The sequence below is a fragment of the Manduca sexta genome, chromosome 7, assembly GCF_014839805.1.
Source record: "Manduca sexta isolate Smith_Timp_Sample1 chromosome 7, JHU_Msex_v1.0, whole genome shotgun sequence".
NCBI classification, from domain to species: domain Eukaryota; kingdom Metazoa; phylum Arthropoda; class Insecta; order Lepidoptera; family Sphingidae; genus Manduca; species Manduca sexta.
This window is the reverse complement of record NC_051121.1, coordinates 2413973-2441360: the sequence shown is the minus strand read 5'-3', so window position 1 is coordinate 2441360 and position 27388 is coordinate 2413973. Positions and strand designations below refer to the sequence as shown.

At 35.9% G+C, this 27388-nt stretch overlaps 1 protein-coding gene across 1 annotated transcript in view; it reads left to right on the top strand.

The window, feature by feature from the left end:
- The window catches only part of LOC115455575 (neurobeachin), a 665858-nt gene that overhangs the window by 398411 nt on the left and 240059 nt on the right, over positions 1-27388 (top strand). The window contains exons 31-39 of the mRNA XM_037447719.1: positions 3652-3762; positions 4138-4246; positions 4407-4510; positions 4838-5045; positions 5506-5741; positions 6195-6346; positions 6656-6806; positions 7077-7215; positions 7955-8091. Of these exons, the coding sequence (XP_037303616.1) occupies positions 3652-3762; positions 4138-4246; positions 4407-4510; positions 4838-5045; positions 5506-5741; positions 6195-6346; positions 6656-6806; positions 7077-7215; positions 7955-8091 (1347 nt within the window). The remainder of the gene's footprint in view (positions 1-3651; positions 3763-4137; positions 4247-4406; positions 4511-4837; positions 5046-5505; positions 5742-6194; positions 6347-6655; positions 6807-7076; positions 7216-7954; positions 8092-27388) is intronic.

The following is a 27388-nucleotide window of genomic DNA, read 5'->3' as shown; positions in this document are numbered from 1 at the left end:
TCATCAATCGATCGATTGTACATCCATGTATAACAATTTACCAGTTGTACCAGTGTATCCATAGTTTTGCATAATATTTGCGACACACGACGAAGCAAAATAGTTGGTTCTGTACTTTTTTTTGACCAACAGCAGTTAGCTTTGACTGTAAGTATGGTAATACCGTCTTTTACATCGCCACAGGCAACATCTTTATCAGTTTCTTCCCTAGCGGCCTCTTGCATCCTGTCCTCTGCAGCTAATTTCAATCATTTAGCTAAGTCGTCGTAACATTTAATGTAAACATTTTGCGTTAATATTGGTAAATCTATGGAAGCCAACTGTTCGTTTAAATTTGATCTACCAACTCCAGTCATCATAGCTCCATTCACAGTTCCACGATATACGTCCATACTAGCAGTATATCTCTTAGCGCTTAAATAGCTTAAATTCCACATTGCACATATTACACTTCATTAAAAATGGTGACTGCAAGCAAACATTATTCTCTTTCAATAGTTGTAAATGTTCGATACTACAACCTGTTGCTCTGTTGTGGTTATTGAGTGTTTTAATTTGATCCAAAAAATATTGAAAATCTATAATTTTGCGGCTTTTAATAACCTTATTTATTTTGAGTATAATATCAGGCTCGATTACCTAAAAATTAAAAAATATATAGAATATACTATTATTGTTATCGAAGTTTACGCAAACACTACATACTTAAGTAAAACTGCATATGGATCTAGACGCGTTTAATTTATACAAGTATAATGACGCCGAAACCTGCACAGGGTTAAACGTCAGGATAAAAATAATATCTAAAATTGATGTGAGCGTGTAAACCTAAACTAGCCCAAATAGTTAAGAAGATAGGTATACTAACTACTACTAGTAGTTTTATTCACTAGCTACATAAATTACCAAATCCCTTATTTCTAAGGTTCAAAGAGGAGAAAGATATAGGATTCCGTCTCTCGTCACTTGAATTTTCTTAACAGTGCGCACCAGTGAACACAAAAACCTTGTTATTTGAAAGTAAGCGTACCTATGCATTATGCAAAAAAATCAGCCAAGTGCGAGTGGGACTCGCGCACTGGGTATTTGGCGAGTTGTAAACGTTTTGACAACGGGATAGCAAAGTGATTCTATAAGGCTAAGAACTCACGAAGCTGTTTTACTCGCGCCCGCCGTGGTTGAGAAACGGCTGTTTTATTTCCAAACTCATGACGACCGGAGATCTGTGCGATTTGTAACCACCGCGGTTCCGATTATGTCCTGCAAACTTGGCGAGCGATTATCGCAAGGCGGGCGGTTACAAGATGGACAGTTAACGGTCAGTTGAGTTCCAGAACGCCATGGACACATATCAGAAACGATCACGATGGAGGAAAATGGCGTCAGATTTCTGTAACCACCCCTCCCCTACCGACTACTGCAGTCGCCCACCTACTAACCACAGAGCGCGCTGGTGCTACCGTGGCCCGCACGATTCTACTAGTTGGACGCCAATACAGCGGGTACCGCATACAACCGCGCACGCCGCGGGCGTAAAACGTAAAACGGGTTTTGAAATGTGCGTTTAGTCCAATTGAAATGTTACAATTTAAGGACCGAATATTGCATTTCTTGGAGGACGCAATTTTATTTTTGGGCCATGTGTGGGGGGTCAATAGAAGCTTAACCTCAAGTGTGTGGGGTCGCCACCCTTGTCCCCGGCCGCCATCTTGGAAAAAGGGGTGAAAACACTTTTTTCGCGATATCTCGGAAACTATACGTCTTACAAAAATTTTGTAAAGCCATAATTTGTAGCAAATTGTTTTGCCTGCAAATATGTTTTTTTTCTCCTTTATCCCCAAATGGTAACTCATACCTTTTCTACCTGCATAACATTCGATAAGTTAAATTTGGTAAGTTCTATGGCAAAGAAAAGAGTTAGGAATAAATAAGTAAAGTTGTACGAATTTAACAAAAAAATTGTAATAATATATTTACAATAAAAAAATCAAAAATAAGTTAAACATTTTGTTTCGACCGGATTCTCATGAGCATTGACGAACCCGGTAAACTTTGGAGCGCTGTAACAGCGTTTTAAATGAATGAAATAAAAAAATATAGGGAACAATTTTCCTCAAAAGATCATTTATAAGTTAGTTTGAGGTAATTTTTTGTAAAATGTAAAAAAGTTATAGAGCAAAAAGAAAACTTTTATAAACATTTTCTCACATTTTTGCTTATAACTTCTTTAATTTTAATTTAGGGCAAAAAGTTATATAAACATATTTGTAGGCAAAACAATTTGCTACAAATTATGACTTTACAAAATTTATGTAAGACGCATAGTTTCCGAGATATCGCGAAAAAAGTGTTTTCACCCCTTTTTCTATGATGGCGGCCAGGGGATAAGGGGGGCGACCACACAAACTTGAGATTAAGCTTCTATTGACCCCCCACACATGTTGTAAAAATAAAATTGGATCCTCTAAAAAATACAAAGCTCATGTAACATTTCAATGGGCTAATTGTTTTAGCTTAAGGTTCCATTTTTTCCTTCGAGTAACTGTTGAACAAGTATTTAATTAGTAAAAAGCAACAACCATAACTACAGACGCATGTTATAACATTAGTACATCAATCTTTTAGCTTTTGCTTTAGCCGAAGTTTCAGCGTTGTTGCGTTACCTTTTCTTGCCTAGAAATAGCTTTACTTCCCATTGTGTCTGAAACATAATAATAATTTATAGTAACTACTAAAATTATTGTCACTCATTAAAGAAAAAAAAATTTTACTTACTAAAGTACTAAGATGTGGCAATCACTGTATACACGTTACTATTTTTCTACGCGCAGCAAGGTCAACTGTAGTCTGGCCGGAGCGACGAGCGATACGTCCTCTCTCTAGAAAGCCTCAAGGCGGACTAATTTGAAACGATTTGCGCGTTGCGTTTTATAGTGGTAATTAAAATATTTATAAAAAAATAACAGAGCTAATTTTGTTGAATTTTTAAATTGTATGTTTTTAAGGAGATGTTCTTCTATTATAGTAATCCAATATTATATTCAATTAAGTAAGATATAGTGATAAAAAAAAATAATTTAAATGACCAACATTTCTGAAATTTACGAATTCTTTGAATTTTTATTTCTCATGAATTAAACATAAAAAGATATTTTTTCTCTACTAACTTTTTTCTTCAGGATCTTTTTAGTTAGATAAAAATAACATATTGTTATGTTCCTTAGCGGTTTAAGATATTTTGAGCTTCGAAATAGACGTTCGAAGCGCAAATTTGAAAACCTCTGTTCAGTAATCATTAAACAATTTACAAATACTCAATAAATTAAAAAATTTTCTCTACTAACTTTTTAGACAACAAAATTTTCTATAATAATTACTAATTCATATGTTTTTAAAATAATGTTTTGATGGATATTATCTCCTTCGAAAAGTGCTGTTTTTGAGACATACGGCGCGCGAATGCGTAAACGCTCTTAAGTCGGATTAGAGACTACATTTTTTATGAACAAAATCACGTGACCTATAATTATACTTAGACAAGTTATTGACTATGTCACGTTACTTAATTACAATAATGTTTAATAATTTTTACACATGTAATCCCTCATCCCGCAATAATTTGGGGTACTATTTCCACGTGTGTTGTGACAGAGCGTGGACTCTATAGAGGACGCGGGCTCCTTCCACCTGAACTCTAACGAGACCACTAACAACGACCCCGAGACCTCCAGCGAGATCGCGATGGACGATAACAAACACCCGGTCAGTAACTAACACAACTGTTTTACATGCAGTCAGTTGACTAAAACCTTTTTTGAACAGGTTAATTATATTACTATCACATTTAAAAAGTATTAATATAACATGTTTAAAACCTATTGATATACCTATTTTAACTTAATGTGTGTTATACTATAATAATATAAAAAAGTTACTAATCATAATTATTTAAAGAAACATTCAAAAATTTATTGTTTTTTTCCGTATAATCGAATGTAATTTATTGAAATATTCAGTTTTTGAGGGTAGATTGGACTGTCGGACTGTCAAAAATAATAAGAATAGTAATTTTTATTACTCGCTCCCAAAGCGCTGCCTTTTCAGTTGATAGTCAATTAATGGGTTAATACACAACAGGTTAGCAACGATGAGTCGTGGACTGACGTGAACTTGAACGAGGATGGCGAGCGTGGGCCAGCGACCATCACCGGCAGGACCCGAGACCATGAAGGCAATGTGCATGAGGGTAATGTTCATTAGCTATTATATTACCTTAATAACAGTTTGTTTATGTTTTAAACCCGTCATAGTGGCCCACATAAGTATGTCGCGTTCCGGGATTTGCCTGTGTTGTTGCGGTTCGAAGGACATTGTACACAGTATTAACCTATTTTTCTCTTTCGTAGATATTGATAAACAAATTCACATGAGGAACTCGGAGTCGCATCATCACGTGCAACAGCGGCATCAGAATAGGAATCTACAAACGGCCCAGAGGCATCTCCATCCGGTAAGTAAACTATGAACATGCACTTTGCATAGTAAGTAGATTTATTTTTAATTCTGTAAGTAAAATCTAGTGCGGGTAATTATAATGGGCGTTTCATTTTGCGTTGTAGTGATAAAAAATTTCTACGAAGTTAAAAATTTTATTGTTGGCAATAAATTCGGAAATTTTATTATAAACACAAATAGAATAGATAATAAATCCTGGACAGAGAGCAGATTTCGTTTCTGGTGATTTGCTAAATAATGTTGCGGCGTTTTTATAGTGGAGTGGGTTAACAGCAGAGGAAAGAGTAGAAATAAAATATTTAAGTATTTTATTTTTTAACAGGACAACGAAACCCTCGCCGGATTGAACGCAATGAACGCGTCGATGTCGGCGGACGGCGTCTCCAGAGAAGCATCTCTTACGCACAAATTGGAGACAGCCCTGGGACCAGTCTGCCCCCTCCTCCGAGAAATAATGCTGGACTTCGCGCCGTTCCTCTCCAAGACCTTAGTCGGGAGTCACGGACAGGAATTGTTGATGGAGGGTAAAGGTATACTGTACTAGGCATGGTAAAGCTTCTTGTCTTTATGAGTTCCTGGTACCTTGTTCTACATCAGTAAGTTACGAAAGCTGGCATGTTCGTTACTAAGCTATTTTTAATGTGCCTTGGGGTAATTCTATTTCTTAACTTTGCGTTAAAAAATCATAATCTTACTTAACAAATCTTCTACGAATTCTTTTATTATTAACTAACCTTTCGAAAGGGCCTATGTGCAGTGAACTTAACAATCTATTGCTATCCTTTATAATTTTGCTTTATATTTTCATTCTGTCTAGAAATTTGGCCTAAAATTAAATTGTTGTTTACTACGCCTAGTGGCTTTTGTACGTAAATAAAATATTATTAATGTATTTTATGTATAACTAATGCAATAGGAGCAACGGCGGTAGTTTGCATGTTTCGGTTTTTACCCTCCTATAGATTTGAAGTAACCTTATTTCTCTTTTAGGTCTCCAAACCTTTAAATCCAGCACCTCTGTGGTGGAGTTAGTGATGTTACTCTGCTCTCAAGAGTGGCAGAACTCCCTCCAGAAGCATGCTGGACTTGCCTTTATCGAACTGATCAACGAGGGTCGTCTGCTGTCCCACGCCATGAGGGACCATATCGTGAGGGTAGCGAATGAAGCCGAGTTCATATTAAACAGGATGCGGGCTGACGATGTACTGAAACATGCCGATTTTGAGGTTAGTAATGCTTTGAGACTTTTACAATTTACTTAAGTTCATAGAGGATCTGCTGAATGAAAAGGTTTTGGTCCATTTAATCAGTTTGTAAGTATGCACTGAATTAGGTAAAGGTCTCGCCTTCCTAAAGTGAGATTTAGTTAAGAAAACTTGCAAAAGTTCTGCAAACAATTTTTATCATCTAAATTACCATAGCAAAGTTGTTTTTTGTAAATTGTGTAGTTCTTCAGGATTTGCGGCGAGTTGGACGTGTAATAATAGAATTGTTAAAAAATTCGCTATTGTAAACACATCTAGAAGTTCTTGATCAATAAAGCCGAAATATCTTGCTAATGTAAACTGTTGAAAAAAAAATCTAGATTTAGTTTATTTTTCTCAATGCGGAGAGAATTATTTAACATAGATAGTATAGTGCCCCTGCGCGAGTGACACCAGGCTCCCATAACGTTGCAGTGCCTGTGCGCGACGAGCAGCGCGGAGCGCGCGGAGGAGGAGCGCACGTGCGAGCGCCTCATCGCGGCCGCGCGCCGCCGCGACCACGCCGCCGCCGCGCGCCTGCTCGACAAGCTGCGCCACGCCGCCGCGCACGCCGCGCCCAATGCTGGGTACGTAGTGGCTTTAACATTGTTTACTGCTCAACTCTTATACAAGTTATTGCACTAAAATATGTATCAAAATCATAATAAACTGAATAGAATTTGTTTGAGACTGATTGGTGAAAACTAGATTGGTACATTTTGCAAGTATAATACTAGGAGGACATAAACTATAGAAACTACCTATAAGGAGTTATGTTCATCAGCAAGCAGCACGCATCTTTCTGGTCAATTAATTAGTTATACAGTAAAGTACATGTAGCTAGTATATCACTAGGAGACCATAAACTTTTGAAACGATAGAGATGTGTTGATTAGCAGCAGCACGCAGTTCTGGAAGTTAGACTCGTGGGAGGACGACGCGCGGAGACGTCGGCGCCTCGTGCCGGACCCGCGCGGGCACCGACATCACGCCGCTGCGTTGCAGCGACACCCACCTGCACCACCTCCACGAGATGCCATACTCCAGGTAAATACAATACCATACATTTCCTTAATGGTTCCAACTTACAACTAACAATTAGCCAGTCAGTGGATCCAATCTAATACTTAACGAATCAATAAATGTAATTTAAACTGTACCATGGTCACCATATAATATTAGGAGCTTTGTCAACACGCAACGATCTACTCGAGCGGACAAAAGCACGTCTCTATGATTAGTACAAAATAGATAGTCCCTCGGTATGATTTGTAAGAGTAGCGACAAAGTGTGCATTGCGCGTGCTGTGGCCCGCAGGCGACGGAGGAGCTGCACGCGCGCATCGCGGCGGGGGGCGCGGGGCGCGGCGCGCAGCTCGCCACGTCGGCCGCCGCCGACCTGCTCGACGACGCCGAGCTGCTCGTCGACGACCGCGAGATCGACGCCGACCTCACCGGTATACACAACATCACATGTATCTATCTACACTTCTTATATTTGCTGTTGCCCTGGTGCCGCGTGCGACGTGCTGCTTGCTTTTCTCAGAGCTTTACACCAGAATATTCAGCAAACAATTATACTTATTTTTATTTTCTAGCATTTGGATGCGGCTGAGCCCGCGTGGAAGTGTTTTTCTTGTTTTTGTCCCGCTATATATATTTTCCCGGGGTTCATTTCGACTTCTTTCAATCAGTCTATGTGCCAAACTTAGTCCATATCTATTCAGCCGTTCAGGAGTTATTGGGTTTCAAACTTTCTCATTTATAACATTAATATAGATTGATGTGGTTATTCGCTGCCCCCTGGTGATCGGTTCTTTCTGCTTAATGGTCTCTTCTTTTGTAACGTCTTGTGTCGTCTAAATTAAAATGTTATTGTTTTATTTTAATAACCTAAACCTTTGCTATCAACGCATCGCTTTTTTTGTAATTATTATAATTCTAATCCTAAATCTATAATGATCGAGCTAAATAAAACATTGCATTTTTTATATTATGGCCTGTAACATAAAAATAACCAAAATATGAATCTATATTGTCAGAACCCATTCCATATCATTGGTTTCTATAACTTAACTTCAACAAACCCATCAGCCATATTTACTAACGCCTACTGAAATCAAATAGCAATATCTCACTCTAACCCTATAGCAATGAGCAACCATGCAGGCGCTTTAATATTTTTTCCTACCTCAGGTCCAGTGAACATTAGCACCAAGGCGAAGTTGGTGGCTCCAGGGCTGGTGGCGCCGGGCACCGTATCCCTGACCTCTACAGAGCTGTACTTTGAAGTAGACGAAGACGACCAGGAGTACAAGAAGATTGACCCTGAGGTAAGTGAACTGGTTTCTGTGTATTTTTAAGAATACATGTTTTATTTCGATTGTTTTGTGATGTGAGATAATTTTTGTTCTTATAAGCATTGGCCTCGTAATTGAGAAAAATACAATGCTAAATTCGACTTTACCGATCACAACAATAGATCAAGCGAGAGGTAAATTATTAAGGAATAAACGTCGACGGTCAATTATCGTTACATAAATATTATCATCAGTAAAGTTAAATAGAACTTATATTGTGAATTCCCTTCATTTAATATTTTTTTAGAGCGTAGGGGACAGAATTATAAATATTTTAGCCACTAGATTTCATCAAAATCTAGCGATTTTATCAACAATATTCTAAAAAACTTCATCATTAAAGTCTGACTACAGTATCAGTTCTGCGTATTCTCGCAAATAAATCCTCCTATACACATCTGATCTCCTGGTACGCGATGGATATTCTTACAAAACGTTGCAAGATCTTTATCAACTATTCATTAAATATCTATTTTCTGTAGTGTGTTGTTCTTTATTAAACCAGTTATGTTAATAATGTGCGTTACCTAAATTTCTCATCTCCGTATATTAGATCTCCGCGAGAAATAACCTCGATAAATATAAATTATGTATTTTATTTCTTTATAAAGGTATTATCGATTGCCCGCGTGTTTGTCCGTGAGGAATTCGTCATTTCTTGATAAAAAGTTCAAAAATAATGTCCAAAATGCAGTAGCGTGCCGTTTGTAGCGTTCCATCAACAAGATGTAACCCAACATAAAAAAAACCTTTTACGTCCCAGTATCATCACTGACTTTCATAATTTTATTAAGATTGTGAATTTAAAATCGATTATAATAATTCGATTAAAATAATCGAATACATAATATGCATAATTCTAATGAAAATTCTAGACAATGTATCTTACAATTTGGCGTGTTTTTTTAAAAAGTAAAATATTCAAACACACAGACTTATTCCCATATAATTTAAAAATATAAAATATTATTGTTTCCACCCGTAAGCTATTAACCCAACCAGTAAATCACAGATGGTTTTGTGACAAAATTGATTCTGAACAAGGTGCGACGTGTGCCCTTTGTTCGCGTTATTTATTTAACTTTTTGTTCTGTTCTCTTTGAGTACTAAAATGAAAATTATATCTCGCGCGACGCCCACACGGTAAAACATCTCTTTTTTCAAAATCAAATGAAAGTGTACCGTATGTTTAAACATTTTGTGGTTGAAAATCGAAGTGGTGTGTTTGGTGTTTATGTTTTTTTGTTGAGAGCTGTCGTTGAATATTGATATTGCGTATAAGCGTGTAATATAGTCGGGTAACCGAATATGAGGCATTTAGACGCGCGGACAATGCAGTCCCGCGGCGCTCGGGCCCGTGAGGCGCCACGCTAGTGATGCGACACGTTGTCGATACATCGATAATTTTATCGACTTTTATTAAGTTCATTTTCATAAGATTAATTGCTTGATAGGACATTCCGTTGTGTGTATATTAAATAGTTTTTTTTTGTTGTGATATTTTAAAATCATTCGTGCCACAGATTTCGAAGTCTTTAAATTGTTTTATAAATTATAATAAGTTTATAACTACTGACAGAGACTAATGTGATCGTGCGCATTATCTTGTCCGACATAAATCATCGGCAAAACATATTAAGTAGACATACCTTATGTAATGAAATATTTTCTTATAGTAATAATAGTTATTGACTTGCATAAATCTAACATCAAATCACTTTTAAAACATAAGTGAAACAAATGTGTTATCGACATAAATATGACAATTATTTTTCATTTAAAGACAATGCAAACCGAAGAACTATTTGCGATATCCGATTTATATTTATTTCATACAGCCTAAACCGTATTTTTTTTTCGTAGAATCAATAAAAACAGTCTAAGCAATTCAAAAAAATCTGATCATACTAAAACTGTGCAATATATTAAACAATCAGAACTTTTAAAAATTCAACTTAATATTCAAACAATCGATAATTGTACTACCGTGACGGTACGGTGGCGGCGTGTGGGGCATCTCCTCAGTCTCGGACAGCGGGACAATGGCGCCCCGCCGCGGCGCGTGTCACTCCCGCCGGGCACATGGAACGCGCGGGGGGGGGGGGGGGGGTGAGAGGGCAGGGAGGGGGTATAACTAGTGTGTACTGGGAGTGTTTAAGAATAAAGAAGACACTATTTAGAAATATGGTTATACACGTAAGTGTTTTATCGCCGAAGGGGTAAGCAGAGGTGACACAATTTTCGCCATAATCCTTCCCATGTAATAGTTGCAAGCCTATCGCTAAATACGGCACAAATACCGAATTCTGAGCTAATACTGAGCGTTTATTGTGATAATTTGATTTTTTATTGATTTTCATATGTTAAAAGACTTCTGACTACGTTATATTGGATTAAGTTCATTGGTATATTAATTAGTGCTCCCAGAGACTCGCCGAGCTTTCCCCTTCCATAACATGAATGCGTCCTGCTATCGAGTCACTTACAGGAGTAGCAGAGGCAGGGGAGGTATAAGGGCGGAATAATTACTAATCCTTGATAGGTCTCGGGCAGATTAGTATAATGTAGCGCAGTGTACTTTGATTTAGTGCTAGAATTATTCAAAAGCGAATTTATGAATTCACTAAGAATTTCAATAGAATGTGACTTCACTAGGAAGTTATAGGTCAGATCGTTAATCTAACAAGAATATATAAAATCTTATCTTTGTCATCGTAAGTCATTAACGTCGCTTGTTCTGCGTTCATTGTGAAATTTATTGCAGTTTACCGTTTAAACTATATAAATTTAATAGTCCAAGTCTTTGTTATTAAAAACTAAAGCTGGAGACATATAAATCTAAATTATATTAACGTAGCATCACGGTTCTTTTATATTTCAGAGGTAGTTAGAAGTTACCCAAATTTCGTAAGGATAGGTCCTATGAAATACTTTTTTATCTATACTATTATAGAAAGTTGAGTAATTTGTTTGTTTGTTAAACGCGCTTCCCTCAGAAACTACCAACTCGAACTGAAAGATTCTTTTAGTGTTGGATAGCCCTCTTATCGAGGAAGGCTATAGACTCTATATCATCACGCTATGACCAATAGGAGCAGAGCAGTAATAAAGTTACAAGAACGGGAAAAAAATATTCCTCTTGAGGGCTTCTGTTATGTGCGCTGAGTAAACGGTTAAAGTTTTGAAATAAATATTATGTACGACGGAATTGTTCCTCTTAAATTAAAAGTCCTCCGCCGTGTCTGTTTGCCTGTCTGAACGCGTGCAATTCTAAAACTACCCAACGGATTTAAATAAAATTTTGGTATGGAAATAGTTTGACACCTTGGGAACAACATAGGGTATTTTCTATCCCGGGAAAATATAAAGCGTCACTTTTATAACGGAAAATTTGATCCCTAAAAAACTTTACCATGCGGGCGACGCCGCGGGCAGAAGCTTGTTAAATATAAACCTTAAGGCGATACCTCAAGGTCCATTTTCATACATTTTGTTTCGGCTTTAATCTGGGTAACTAAACAAGTATTGGCAAGTAAAGAATTTAAATTCACGTCTAGTTAGTGATTAGTTCTCGCAGTTGAAAGAAAAACGTAAAAATAATTAATAATCATGGATATTTCGGCCTTTAAAATTTAATATGACGAAATTTTAAAGGCAGCAATATCCATGATTATTAATTATTTTTACATTTTTCTTTCAACTGCGAGAACTAATCACTAACTAGACGTGAATTTAAATTCTTTACTTGCCAATACTTGTTTAGTTACCCAGATTAAAGCCGAAACAAAATGTATGAAAATGGACCTTGAGGTATCGCCTTAAGTCTCTCATATAAAAGTAACGTATACGTTTAAATATACGAATAGTCATTTACAAGATGTTAAATATCGTAGTGTAACTCTATACACATCATTTCGAAGTGTGTAGTGTTAAAGAAGCGGCTTGGATGGCCGTTAACTTCACAATTTGAACACTGAAACATAATAACTTGTGTTTTGTACTGACAATGAGGAACCTCGATTCACTCTTAATATTTCAATTGGAATTCCTTCATTTAATGCTAAATACTTGTATGGGTACAGCCGCCTTCTTTCTTTCCGTCAAGCAACGATGCAAGGACTTATTACATTTAGAGAAATATATTATAATATATACTCTGTGATGCGGTTATGAAAGCGAAATTCGATATAAATCTATTTTTTCGGATTTTATCGAGGTTTTTTATATATAATTTTCGCCCGACGTTATGAGGACTTTGCAGCCTTCATCCGCAGGTCTCCTCCATGACCATGAAGACTGCAAAGTCTTCGAAACGTCAAGAGAAAATTATAATGTAAAAAGCCGCGATAAAATGCGTAAAATAGTTTCATTTCGATGTCTAACATTCGCGTAAGCATAAAAATCATTATATTCGAATGTGTCAGAAAGACGAACGCAATGTAATTCAAAGCACTAATTAGTAATTCAAAGTTATAGATGGCGTTGCTAGTATTAGAAGTAGTTATAGATCATCCCCACTAATTTCCTTTATCGCTTACAGTGTGCGTGAGCAGCACGAGTGCACACGCACACCACGATGGATAGCGTCAGGGAAAGTGCTTGGATCAGTTCCCTTCCCCCGCGACACCCCGCAACACCCCCACTCAAAAGGTAGTGGGGCGCGTCTTCGTGGATAAAATGACCTTTACTACTAAACAACGTGCTTACTTATTCAAAAGGGAAAAATAAAATACTGTATGGTGTCATTAAAATTCACTTTTGATAAATTACCCATAGTATTGATAATATTAAAAACAAACCCAACCGTGTAACACAATAACGGATGATTGAACATATTGCGAATTACAATATTTACTTTTCAATCCAAAATGAAGGTATCCGTTGGCATAACGATGAGCCGCGTGGCTCCCTTACCGGGCGTAAGCGATGCGATTACACGGGCTTCAATAATTTTATTATTGGTATGGAAATTATAAAGAATATATCCATTGGTTGCAAATAATATAATTGTGTCATTATGAGGTAAAAAATCGTGTGTAATAGGAATTGCGATGTATTTTCGTTCAAAACTTTATGGACTATGTAGTACCAATTTAATTTAAAAGTAATTAGCTTTATCGTTAAAGTGAGTTGCCTGTTTTACATTATGCATAATTTTCTTTAATTTTCTCTTTATCATACTACACGTCATTGCTAGGTAATTAATTCACTTTTCTTCCCCATTCCCAATTGAAGTTTTTGAGAGTTTGATGTTTCTTTTGATTCCAGATTAATACTTCGTAGTCGCTGCTACGTTCGATATGTGAATGAACTTGTTAACCCGGTCAAAATATACACCTATTTTTCGACTATACTATGCTAAGCCCTTTGCCGACATCTCGACACGCCAACAACGCGTTTGACATCTGAATATAGCGAAATTGTATGACGGCTACTTACGAGTGACTGATAGGAAACTCATGCAAAACTTCGAGTCTCTGATCAGTAGCCCCATGGGCGAAAGATCTTACAGTAACAGTCTCGACAAATTTACAGTATGTCCAATCGCGTGCAAAACTGCGTCATCTTACCGCAGCCTAATATCCGAATCTAAAGTATTGTAGGCGTGAAAACATCTCAATCGCGTCCACCCGTGACTCGCACCGCAACGTTATTATCGAAACTGTATCCGAGATATTATTTACTGCGACTAATTTAAGCGATTTCAAAGATTGTAAATTGAATTCGTAATGGCCCATTTTATTTGTTTATGCTAATGTACGGTTTTAATTAACCGCGTCCCGCTCACATATGCCCGTTTGGAAAAAGACAAAAAATTAAACCGTGCTGCGTTGGAATCCCGACTATGGCAACGACATCGATTTATTGGTGCATATTTTATAATTATACTTTTGAAAAATTAATGTTAGTTTTTTTTTGTGTATGTGTGTTTTTTTAAGGTTAATGGAAATTATCGTTTGTGGGTGGCGTGAGTTATAAAATGGTGTTGAGTAATGTTTGTGTGCGATGCGCTTCCATCGGGTCTGATGTTACGCTCCATTGTGATGGTGTATGTTCTGGTTACGATTTTGACCAAAACAATTCGCATGTTAGCTTAGGTTGGAAAGATAATATATCTTGAAAGACAGTTTTTTCTTTCAAAATACAGTTTTATGTCCCCGATATTATCACATCATTGGACGGAAACACAGTTTGCGTACCGTGGGTGCTTTAGTCGCAGTTTTTGTCTCCTTGGAAAGCACAGGTGCGCCGCCGTGTGGCAATTTTTTTTGTGGAGGGGTGTAAATAACCTGACGTTAAGATCTTGAACCGACACTTACACAACATATTATGAGGATCGCTCATTATAATTTGTTCACAGTACCAGGATCTCATAAACCGAATAGGCTTTTAAATAGGCATTATTCCGTCTAGTAAATTGTAAAAAAATAATGATCACTTTTCAGTCTACACCATATGAACTCCACTTACCATCAGGTGCAATAGTCAATTTGCCATGCCCGTATAAATAAATTGTTGGGTATTCCGTTTTCATATAAGTAACACACCTCTTTCCACAAAATTACCATAATCCGTTAACAGTACCAGGATCTCATAAAACGTAAGAGTAGTTAGGCCACAACCCGTAATCGCGATACATAACGCTTATTTAAAACCCATACGATAATTACACATTTCTAATTGAATGTATGAGTTGTATGAGAGAAGTGGTGGTTATTGCGTTTATCGGACGTTCAATTTGCAATAACGTATACAATCGTATTGCTAATGCTCAGCATCGTAAGTGCTTTGATATGAGGATTTGTCACTTGGATTAGGCTTTGCTTTTACATAAATCGGCCTTATTAGTAGAGCGAGAACGTTTCAAAGTGGAACCTGTGGATATGTTCTTCGATTTAATCCCCAGATCGGGTAATCGAAAGTGTGTTATCGATTTAAAATAGCGTAATTCGGAATATTTACTCGAAATGTTAACATTTTAACGCGTGTAATATAGTAAGAGCGAAACAAATCCGACAAATCTGATATCCCATCTCTATTTCTTCTGTTACACAAGCATACATTTATGTAATTCCATCTCCTAAGTTATATATTGGGTTTAAATATATTAGAGTGGCCACTAGGCTAATAAAATGCCGGAATCTGTCCATTTAAACTTGCCCGCGGGGGCATTAAATAATGATGGGTTTTTGATTTCATTGTTGATTATAAAAATATCATATGTGGGAGACATTATACCTTCGTAACTAAGTGATTATAATGTGTATTTAAAGATTTATTATGGTAATTATAATTAATGTATTAAAGTTATATGAAAATACAGAAATTGGTATCAGACTATAATTCGATATCCCTCAAAGCTATTTTGTACTTGTACACATATTTGAACAATTTTCAAATTTCAATCCGCCTTTAAACTTTTGTCTCTGTATCAATAAATTTTTCTTCACTAAAATACATTTCAAAGGATTATTTTACTGTAAATAGACAAAAATAAATAATTTAATATGAAATTAATGTGAAGAAGCATTTTCTGATTTTGAATTTGTTTAGGTACTTTTGTGGCTCATTTGCGTAGATAAGGTTTTTGTTTTTTTACCGCGAAACATCATTGCAATCTTCTTAAACCATCATCCAGGCTGTTTTCCTAAACGAGATTTGATGGGAAGTTCATTTTCCAATATTTTATATATTGGCTACGTTTTATCCAATAAAATACTTTTAAAACTAACGCACCTGCAAACGAAACCTAATTCTTCATATTGATAACGCATAGTTAAATAGTTGTCTTTGTATACAACATCAATATATGTATATATGTATGTACTACGTACTAGATCTGGCGTTCCGAATACTCACCGTGTTCAACTGAAGTGTACTACAATCCGGTATTGGTTGACATTTTACATATACTCTATTTAACCCGTGAGGTAGCTGAATGTTTGCCGGCAAACATTGACAGCTAGGCGTGTTACGGAAAAATAACCTTCTTATGTAGTATATATTATGTAGTATATCAATCAATCAATCAATCAATCATTTATTTTTTGTTAAACATAGGTATATACAGTTCTTGATATGTTATGGTGAATAGTGCGCTATGTTTTGCCACTAGAGCATACAAAAATATACAATGTCAATAATAGAATTGTTAAACGAAATTGAATTTAAACATAAGACAAAAAAGAAAGATAGAAATATGTCGGTACAGTGTGTCATAGAACAAAATTTAATAAATGTCAGTCGCAAATAGAAATAATGATTATATTACATATATGTATCCAGATTACTATAAATTAATTTTATTTTTTTATCTTTTCCTCAAGAAACTCTGTGATACTGTAATATGCTTTTTGCACAAGAAATTCTTTTAGGCGTCTTTTGAAAAATAATATATGTAGCTCTTTTATTGCACATGGTATTTGATTATAAATAATAGGTGCCATACAAAATACACTGTTATGCATTAGACTTGTATTAGACTTTCTCACACACAGTCTATGGTTATCCCGTCGACTACGCTTGTTTATGTCTGATAGTTTGGGAAACAAAGTTGGATTGGTTTTAACAAAACAGGAGACTTCAAATATGTACAGAGAGGGGGCTGTTAAAATTTTATGTTGTATAAAGTACGGTTTACACGAGTCAATACATTGTAGACCAAACATAGTTCTAATGCACCGTTTTTGTTGCTTGAAAATTAGGTTTTTGTTGGTCGTGTTCCCCCAAAAGATAATTCCATATCTAATTATGGCACTCACTATACCATGATAAGCTATGATTATAGTCTCCTTGTTAACTACTGGGGCTAATTTATACAGTACAAATGCCGATAGACTAAGTCTTTTTGCTAATTGTTCTGTATGGCTTTTCCAGTCCAGTCTTTGATCGATAGTTAAACCTAAAAATTTTGATGTATTAGCCTGGTTCAAAGTTTGATTATTATATCGAATATTTACAGTTACATTAGGCCGTTGACTGAACGTCATTATTTTTGTTTTTTCAATATTAATTCTAAGATTATTGTTATTAAGCCATTTTATTATCAATTCAATTGTATTAGTAATGTCATTTTCATAATTTTGTATATTATTGATACTGTCAGCGGCGATGGTTACTGTACTATCATCAGCAAATAGTGACATGTGATGATTTGTCACTTTTGGTAAATCATTTATGTAAATTATAAAGAGAAGTGGACCCAAAACACTTCCCTGGGGAACACCGTATTCTATTTTACGTTGATTTGATCTATAGGCTATTTCAAATTTTGTTTTTGGATCAATTTTGGTTATTTCAACGTACTGATTCCTGTTTTTTAGGTAGGATTCAATTAATTTTGCAATGTTTCCTCTTATTCCGTAAGCGTCTAATTTGCTAAGCAGGATATTATGATTAACACAATCAAACGCTTGTGTCATATCGCAGTATATTGAACAAACAGGGTTCCTTTTGTCAACATTTGTAATAACTTTATTTAAAAAATCGTACAAAGCCATATTAATGGTTTTATTTTTTCGGAAGCCTTTTTGTTCATTAGTTAAGATATTTTGCTTGTCTAGATATTTATATATTTGTCCATAAATATATTTTTCAAATACCTTTGAAAAAATAGGCACTAATGCTATGGGTCTATATGCTTCTAAATTTTCTTTGTTGGATTTTTTTTTTAATAGTGGTTTTACCACTGTATTCTTTAAGTCTGAGGGATATATACCAGATACTATACATAAATTAATTATATAACTTAAATGTCCACTTATTATATTCGATACAAATTTAATTATTTTTGTAGAGATGCCATCATATCCTACACTGTTAGTATTTTTCAACGATTTTATAATAGTTTGTATGTCATTATCAGAGCTTGGTGCCAAAAACATGGAATTGTTTGCTTTTAAAATATTTGTTGTTATTTGTTTACCCGCCCCAAAAATTGGTTTTATTTTGTCTATAAAAAAGTCGTTAAAAGCATTTGCTATGTCATGTGGATGCGTTAACGTATTGTCTCCTATTTTAATATTCGCTACAGATGCTTTGGGTTGATTTTGTTTCGGCCAGTTAATAATATCCCATGACGCTTTTGATTTGTTAGATGATGCTTTAATTTTGTACATATTTTGGGCTAGTTGTGTTAGTTTTATAATTTTTTTATATTTTGTGGTATATTTGTGTAAAATATTTCTGTCTGATTCATTTCGCGAGAATCGGTAGCGCCACAAAAGCTCCCGTTTCTTTTTGCTGCATAATTTAATTCCGCGAGAGACCCATTGTGGTGTTTTATGTGCTCTAAGATTTATAGTTTTAAAGGGGAAGCATAAGTTGTAAAATAGTGAGAATATCTCTATAAAATTATTATACGCAATATTTGGATCTTCTGATTGATACATTTCAGAAAAATGAATGTTGTGGAGACAGTCCTTAAACTTTTTCATATTATCAACACTGTAGTCGCGCCTTTTTATATACCATTTATCTAAATTACATTTATTTTTATTTTTTATTGGACATTTTAATATTTGGCACGTGTGATCAGATAGCCCCAATTCTATTACCTCATACGTACATTTATATCCCAGATTGTGTGCGAAATTATCGATACAAGTCCTACTTTTTAGTCTAGTTGGTTGATGGATTACTAATTTAGGATTAAAATTGTGAAAAAGGCATTCCAATTCCAATGTTAAATTATTACGCTTTAAGGTGTCTATGTTGAAATCGCCACATATTACAATATTACCCTTACGGTTTTTAGATATGTGCTGTAACAATTTATCTAGTCGAGAAAAAAACATGCTTAAATTATTTGAATTTGGTACTCTATAGATACAAACAACAATAGTGTTGGCTTGTGTCATTTCAATAGCACAATATTCAAATGTATTACTTGTTGCTAAGTTGTTTTCATCAGGAATTTCTATGAACGGGTAACCTTTTTTTACTAATATACATGTTCCACCTCTTTTACTCATTCTACTGAAACATGCAGCTAATTCGTAGTTCGGAATCGAGAGGAACTGTTCATAGCCTGACATCATAAAGTGTTCGGTGATACAGATGACGTCAATATTAATATTCTTCATTGAAAGTTCTTGGAGACAAACTGTTAGTACATCTGATTTATTGAGGAGTCCTGCGATGTTTTGATGTAGAATGTGTATGGTACCTTCACAGAAAAAACGGTTTGTTAATAATTTTGGGGGTCTGTGTGGTTTTTTCTTCCCTAGTCAGTATAACCTCTTTTCCAATTTTACATATGCAGTTTTTGATATCTTTGAAGATTATGTGCATGCCGTAATTATTTATGCGTCCTGTGTGATTGTTGAACATGGAGTAGTCATTTTTCAGGTTCTTATTACTATCCAAAAAATATGCATATCCATGAGTTAATATGTCGAGATAGAGTAGATTATTAAAATTTTCTATTCTTGCATTGTACATATTCGTATAGTAGCCGTATTTATAGGTTGGTGAACAGATGATAATATTGGTATGCGTTATTTGTTGTATTATTGTCCTTATATGAATTACTAGTTGAAGATAGTCATTGGTCGAGATAAAATCGTTTTCCCCAATCAAAATAATACAGTAATCTTTCATTGTAAATGTTCTTATTTTGTTTTTTATATCACATAGCATCTGTTCTGTTTTGCTATGAGTCATTAGGTAGTGGCATATTATGTTGCATGAACTGTCTAGTAAGGTGGAGTTTGCAATGTCGCTTATTTTGTTTCTGTTATTACTGCTGATGATACAAATATTTGATTCTTTCGATTTAGACTGCATTTGATCTTGACATGTTGTATTATTTATTATATCACCATTATTTTTATTGCGAGGTACGCCAAGGGATGGGGGCGTTAATAATTTCTTCGTGTCGTTCAATGCTATTGATGAATCATTAGTGGATTTATTAGTGTTCAAAAATTTCTTAATAGGTGTTTGTTTTTTTGGTTTTCCTTTGACAGGGCTGGTAGTAATTGTTTTAAGTAGTTTATTTTTTTTTAGCAAATCTTCGTTTATTTGCCTGAGATTATTATTTTCTAGTGATAGGGATTCAATTTCCAGGTGCGCGCTAACTAATTCTTTGGTGAGCTTCTCAATTTCTTCCTTCAATTTTAATAATTCTTCTTGATTAATGTCATCACTTGATATATCGGGTAGGCTAGTCGTTGAATTATTGAATGTTAAGTTGCTTTCATCAACGATATCTGAGTCCGATGTAGTACGCTTGCGACGAAATGTAATATTCTCCAGAGAATTCATTGTCACTGTTATACTTTATCGTTAATTACTTTTTTGGCTATATATACCTGAGTTACTTGTAACAGTGTAGATATCTTTAAAATCTTAAAAAAGCAATCAGTGTTGAAGAGGTTTCGAACACAGGGCCTGGGGCTCAGCGTCTGCACTAGAGATTCGATATGTGCCGTTTGGCCAAATGCCTATGCATTCAGCTGTTGAAATTACTGCTCTAATTTTTTGAACTTGTTTGACAATAAAAGATGTAACGGGCAGAAGCAATTATAATACATTGCAGGGTAACCGTCACCCAACTTGGATTTAAAACATTTCGTATTGTTTCGTGTGGTTCGATTGAGTGTTTTTTTAGCACTGTGATCACTTTAACTGTTCGTTTTGATTATTTTAAGACGAACGTAGAAATTGGAATACACTGAATCTAGATTGAAAAGGTCAATTATATACAGGATTTGGAACTGTTTAATTTATCACTTCCTGGGAGATTAGATCGGAGATAACACTTTCACTTGATCTTTAAATTGAACTTTATAAAATTGTCCAGTTAACTGCGGTTGAAATGTAATATGTCTATTTAAACAAATTAAAATTACGCGGCGCAGATGTTATTCGTGGCACTAGCGCCATCTATATAAGGTTATAATCCCGTGACACACGCAAATGTCATGTAGCTGTCTTGGCTCGCCGGCGAGCCACGAGAGACCAAGAGTTAAAGTGCTTTAGCAATGCATGTTTAAAGTTTGATTAAACGACGATTGATATTTTAGCGCTGCAGCGAACTTTAGTTGTAACTCCAAATTTTGACCAAATAGTTTATATGGATTTTCGTGTCTATAGAATATACGTCAAAGGTATACAAGTATACGTGTCTCACGTCATCGCCAGCCGGGACGGTGGCATCGATAAATACGTCAGGAGCGGCTCCCGTCGCGTCTGACGCGTGTCAAATACTCTTCAAATTTATCGTTTTCCACCTCCAAACACGTTCGACTCTAAAGTCCACCCTTTATGGTTGAAAATACGTTGTCCGTCAGTTTTACTGGCCTCACCGTTGTCTACCTGTCGTGCGTGCATTATGTTCAACGTTTGATTATGAAAATTGATAATATTTATTCGTTTGTAATTTTGTATCGTCTTTGTGTTATTATGTTTGGGTCGTGTACTACTGTTTGTAGTTGTGTTCAATTAAATACTGTTAGGGTTAAATTCTAAATTCTAGTTTTTTATGACCGTTTTATTGTCACATTATGATTAAAAATGGATTAAGTAATAAGAAAACTCTCCACGTTTTGTGAAGTCGAAATGAGAAATTTCCTGAAACTATAGATTCGCTTTAGCTCCATCATGATTGTTGATATAACATAAATTTAATTTTATCATGGAATGCTTTAACAGTGGTGCCTCTTCAGTACACTTAAAGTTCCCCAATTGGCCGTAGTATGATGTGATATTTGACTTATTAATTTCAGGCTTCCTTTACCATTTCAAACTACTTACCAACTGTAATTAAAATGTGATATGGGTAACATCTCTGACTCAACTTCCTGCCATCTCAATATCGATAGTCTTTATGCAAATATCGACATGATCTAAGCTCTCTGTGTCGGTCGGTGGCGACTGCCGGCCGACTGAGCCTCGTTATTCAAAAGCGGTGTTGCCCGCAAGAATTTAGGCGCCGATGTCCGCCGCGATAGCCGCCGCCCGCTGCGCGACTATCGATAACGATCGCTTCCCATCACTGGCTCTAGTTCGCGACACCACGCGTCCGGATTTCGGCGACCGTTCTGATTTTGTTTTGATATCTTTTTCTTGCGAGATTTGATAAATGTACGTTTTTATGGATGTGACCTTAGATTTGGTTTGCGTGATTAGAATCAATATTTCACCGGAAGCGTTTGACATATCAAGATAAAAAGGATAAAAATTAAATTTATTATAGAATGCGTCTATTTGTGTGATTTCCAACCGTATTTCACAAGTAGTTAAATTCATTTAGGAAAGACGTGACATTTTGTAAATTTTTGCATACAGTTTATATGTAATTAACTGTCATGATAATTAATAAAACCGTTTGTATTGATTAATTGATGCTTTAGATAACTGGTGACCTTTATCTTTTTATTAATATGTCAATTAATAGTGCCAAATTTCGTCCGACAAAGTCATGAATGTCATTTTTTCAATAAGGTTTAGATACGCGGATGTTAGACATCGAAATAAAACTAGTTTCGGATTTTATCGTGATTTTTATATATTCATTTTGTCCCGACTTCCCGCGACTACCCGACTTCCGTTTCGAAGACAGAAGAAAAACATGTATTGTAAAATGTAAGTAGACATTGTAACTTTTGATTTTCAGTCGACCAATAATTTAGGCCACCCCGTGTCGATAAAGGCTGCAGTCTAAAAACATCGTGACAAAATCTAAATATAAAAATTCGAAATAAGATCCAAAGACCAGTTTTGTTTCAATGTCTCATTTTTAGGAATCGTACACATAGGTTTATCCGCATTTCTTTCCAGCCATGGTGTCCCTACGTTATAGTGATGTGACATTTTCGTACTTATATCCGTTTTCGGTCACGTACGCGTGTTGATCGGCCGACAATAAAGTGTCCCGCAATGCGTAGATAACGTCGCTGATAAGGATGTGTCGACGCGGGTTTAGCATATCGATACAAGCTGTTAGCATTTGAACCACTTTCTTCAACTGTTGGTCAGTAAACAGGTGTACGGGAATCTATATAATATGATGTAAATACAGTGTAATGACATTATTTTTTCCATAAATTCTATTGGAATGATGAGGGTCTTGTTTATTAGCATTTTTATAGAAGATGATATTTTAAATCGTTATCACAAAAAAATATATTACTTATTTATTTATTAGCAATTATATTAGTAACATCAATGAGCCACATCACCACGGTGGTTATTAGAATCACCAGTATTCTTGACCAGCTACAGTAATACATGCACCGGTGCATTTAATTTAAATATCATTTACATTTCACATAACTTAAAAAAATGTAACGAAGCCATTCCAACTTATGAAAAATAAATTCATACCAAATTTTTCACAAAAATGTTACGTCTGTTTTTGATAATAAATAATAGGATTCCATTTTAATTAGTCACCAAAGCAATAAACGTGGCTTTACGAGACAAAAATAATTACCAGGGTTGCATAGCTCAACGGGAGTTTGTCGAGGCATGCGAGGCATCCGCGATCGCTCCCGGGGGCGCCGTGCTGCCCCTAATTGCCTCTAAATTTATCCCGGAACTGCGAGCGCCCAACTAATTGGTGGACTATTAGAAAAAAATACTGTCCTAGGAAAAAATGCCGGTCTCCCAACGTGTTCCTGGTTACGGGATGTGGGAATTGGGAGTATTTAGAGGTCCCTCGGGTGTGTTTAATATCCTGTTTGTTTTCTTGAGAAATTGGACGCCATGCCACAATATTGACATTTTTCTAATGTCTCAGGATGATGATCGCAGTTTGTTTCGACGTAATCTTAGTTACTCACGGTTTCGTTTAACGAAGCTTCTATCTAAACAGCAACCTGTTTGGTCCTTTCGCAACTTAAATATATCTTACTAACTATGTTATAAAGCCCTACCGATATCTTCCAAAACTTGATGCTGCCTAGTCAATGAGACTGGCAATGCATGAATCCGAATTTCATCAATATCGCTTTAAAATAATGAAAAACTACTATAATGACATTTATGAAGCAGTAAATAAAATGTTTAAATAACAGAATATTTTACATCGCCCTTAATCAGACTAACACCTCAGTTACCAAGGCGATATCGATTTGGTAGTAACACAGGATACGAGTAAAAAGTGCGAGACCGCATCGTCGGCGTCGGCACACGGCACGCGAGCCGCGGCCGAACGCGAACCAACAAAAAGCTGGTATCTGCCGTGTTTTATGCCGCCAGCTCACGCTATGGCATAAAACGGCGAGTATTATGTACCGCCGGCATGTGACAGTTCCCGGTACGGAAGGATGAATAAACTAGTAGATAAATAATTTTAGATTGGATTGGCTAGAGGAAGAAAGAGTTGAGTGCGGTTACCTAGGATTACTGCGACGGAATTTCGTTTCTTGTTCATGAAGCTTTTATAGCAAAGTTTGAATCCAGAGGTACTGAAGTTAAACAAGTTAAAATCTGTAACTAGTAACAGAAATTTTATGTTTTGAAGGTAAATTTAGAAGGTGCTAGCTAGCCTAAATTTGAAGGCAGGGCGAATTTTTTTTACTGAAATCTTTGATGCGGGATTTATGATTCTTTCATTTCTGGTCAATAGTTCTCTATGATCCAACTTTTAACACTTTAATGAAAAGATTGAAAGCATATCTTATATTATATTAATTAATTATAGCCATAATACATACGAGTGGTGTTGCGATTATATGTAATAGACGGGTTTGATGCTTCCCATCACGCGAACGCTATACCTACTTGTCTCGTCATACATTGTCTAAAATTTTGATGAATATCGATAATTTTAAATTGGGTTCTTGGCTATTCTAGTTAAATTAGGTGTCCTATTATCTATAACAAAGCGTTTGATGTTGCCGTTTGTGGTTTAGAAGACATCACGCTATGAAATTCCAGTGATGGCAGCCGGTGAATAGTGTTCTGTGAAATGATTACACTGGGACCTTGGGGAACATGTGTACTGTCCGCTATGGACCCCTTGGCGACCTTTAAGGTCACCTCCGTTTACTAGGAACTAGGTGATGTGAGGGTGGATTTTGTTTGGAAAAACGAATCTACAAATTAATCGGAAAGGAATGTCATCGAATCGGATGAAGAAGTAATTATTGTTGAAATGAGTATCAGGGAGATATGTCATTTGTTGAAAAGTAGCATCAATTATAAATATTAGATTATAATGTGTGGAAGGACAGGTAAAATATCATATCGAAATGATACTAAATTAATAGTGAACGATCAAAAGATCAAAAGAAGTTTACAATAAACGAGAGCGGTCGATTAATATGGGCGCCATTAAGGAATACTTTATGCGACTATCAAAATATATTACATATTATATACCCTCTTTAAAATGTCCGGCATGTTTAACAGTATGAACCGAACAGCTTAGTATTTCATTCGCCACGCTTCTGTAAATTCTAAACGTTAAATTTCCAAAGAAACATCAAGTAACATTCTATCCATAGATACGTGTAAGTTTTGGCGATATAAGTAAATTATAAGTAATATTAATTCAATACGTACCTTTCACGCGGCCCGCACATATGCCGAATGACAATGTATCGTGCCGCGGGGCGAAAGGCGCCTGCATTCAGGCACGTAGTTGGACAAAAAACAATGGACAGTAAAACCTCACGCGTGCAATATCAAAATAAAGTCATCTTCGTACGTGCTTAGGCGACGTATCGATCGGATGGGTGTGTCTGTGTGTGTTATGCTAAATGTTCCTGGAATATAATCTAGAATATGGGAACTGACGGTACAGTTTATTTACGGTATGAACATATTTTTATGCTGACGGTTCTCAAAGTAAGTTACTTGCTTACTGCTATGCCTTGCTTTCAAAAATGTTGGTTGTATCTTTACGTTGACTAATTTTGGGTGTTTATACTAAGAGCCATCGGCATAAAGATGATGAAATACTTACCACAACTGAACAATATCAAAACCGACCATGGACGTACTGACTTTTATGGAAAATATTAGGGAATGAGGAAGAAGTGTTTGCGCTTTTAGAACTGTTAAACGAAACGGCAAGTTGCCACTTCGCATTTTTCATTTTCATTTCAGGAAGTGCATCCAACCACATCCATCTGATTAATTTGAGCTTTAAAAAAATGTTTACAGCGTGTTTTAGCTACTTTAAACTTTAATTCCATCGCCAATAAAACTTAAATTATATGTAAAGTTTGGGATTCTGTCTCTGTCCCTCATGATTACGTTAACATGCGCGTTGAGGTCCGGTGAATGGCTAATTCCCACGTGTCGGAATGACCTTTCATAATAATATTGTATACTAAATATTGTTTGTTTTTGTATAATTAACGAATTAATATGCCAATAGTCGTCCTGACGAGTGTATGACTGGAATAGTTGCGCGTACTGTTGTTTTATAGTTTTATGTGTTTTTTTACTAGTGTCTTTTCGGACAACTAACACCTCAGTACGCCCCGTGACCATGAAGGTTGCAAAGCCTTAAACACGTCAGATGTAAAAAAATTATAATGTCTAACATGCAAATTATAAGGTGGAACGGAACGGAACGAAGTCCAAAATTTTGAATTACGAGTCAGTCGCAATAGCTGAAAAGTACTAAATACTTACTCGTCTTGGCATTTTCATAACTGCGAGATGTTAAATAGAGCGTAGTATAAAATCGGTCGATCAGCACATTTCCTTATACAATTTTCTTTGGTGATAGAAAAAGCACTGCTACTTACACGCTAAATAAAACGTCTTACAGACAAACTTACTCCGACATTTTTTTTCTTTTGTTACGACCAGTGTGGTTGCTGTTACTACTATATAGAAATACATAATAAATGTGGCAAACGAAATTATACACCAAATTAATAACATTTGCCAACTCTAAGGTTTAATATTTATTGTAAAATTAAACTTCGCACACACTCGTGTACGTAGCGTGCTGCGAGGATCCTGGCATTGAGTCTTGATGACATCTCGTATTTAACTAAACAAACAGGGAAGTAGCCCACGAGGTAAACGTGTGCTTTCTAATAACAAGTAACGACATGCGTATGAGTGGGGTATTTTATCTCCAGTTTACCCTGTCACAACCATTGTGTAATGATAGTTGTTATCACTGATTGATTGATACGTTCACGAATATGTCCCGGTATGGGAGTCCCGTTAGATAAATCAATCACTCTCATATCGTATGTACCAGGCTCGCATAGAGCTTAGGTGGTACCGTTGCACGTTCGTGTTTTAGGTTCGCGGGTAATTTTGCAAGAGAGCGCGTGCACGCCCGAGGGCGCTC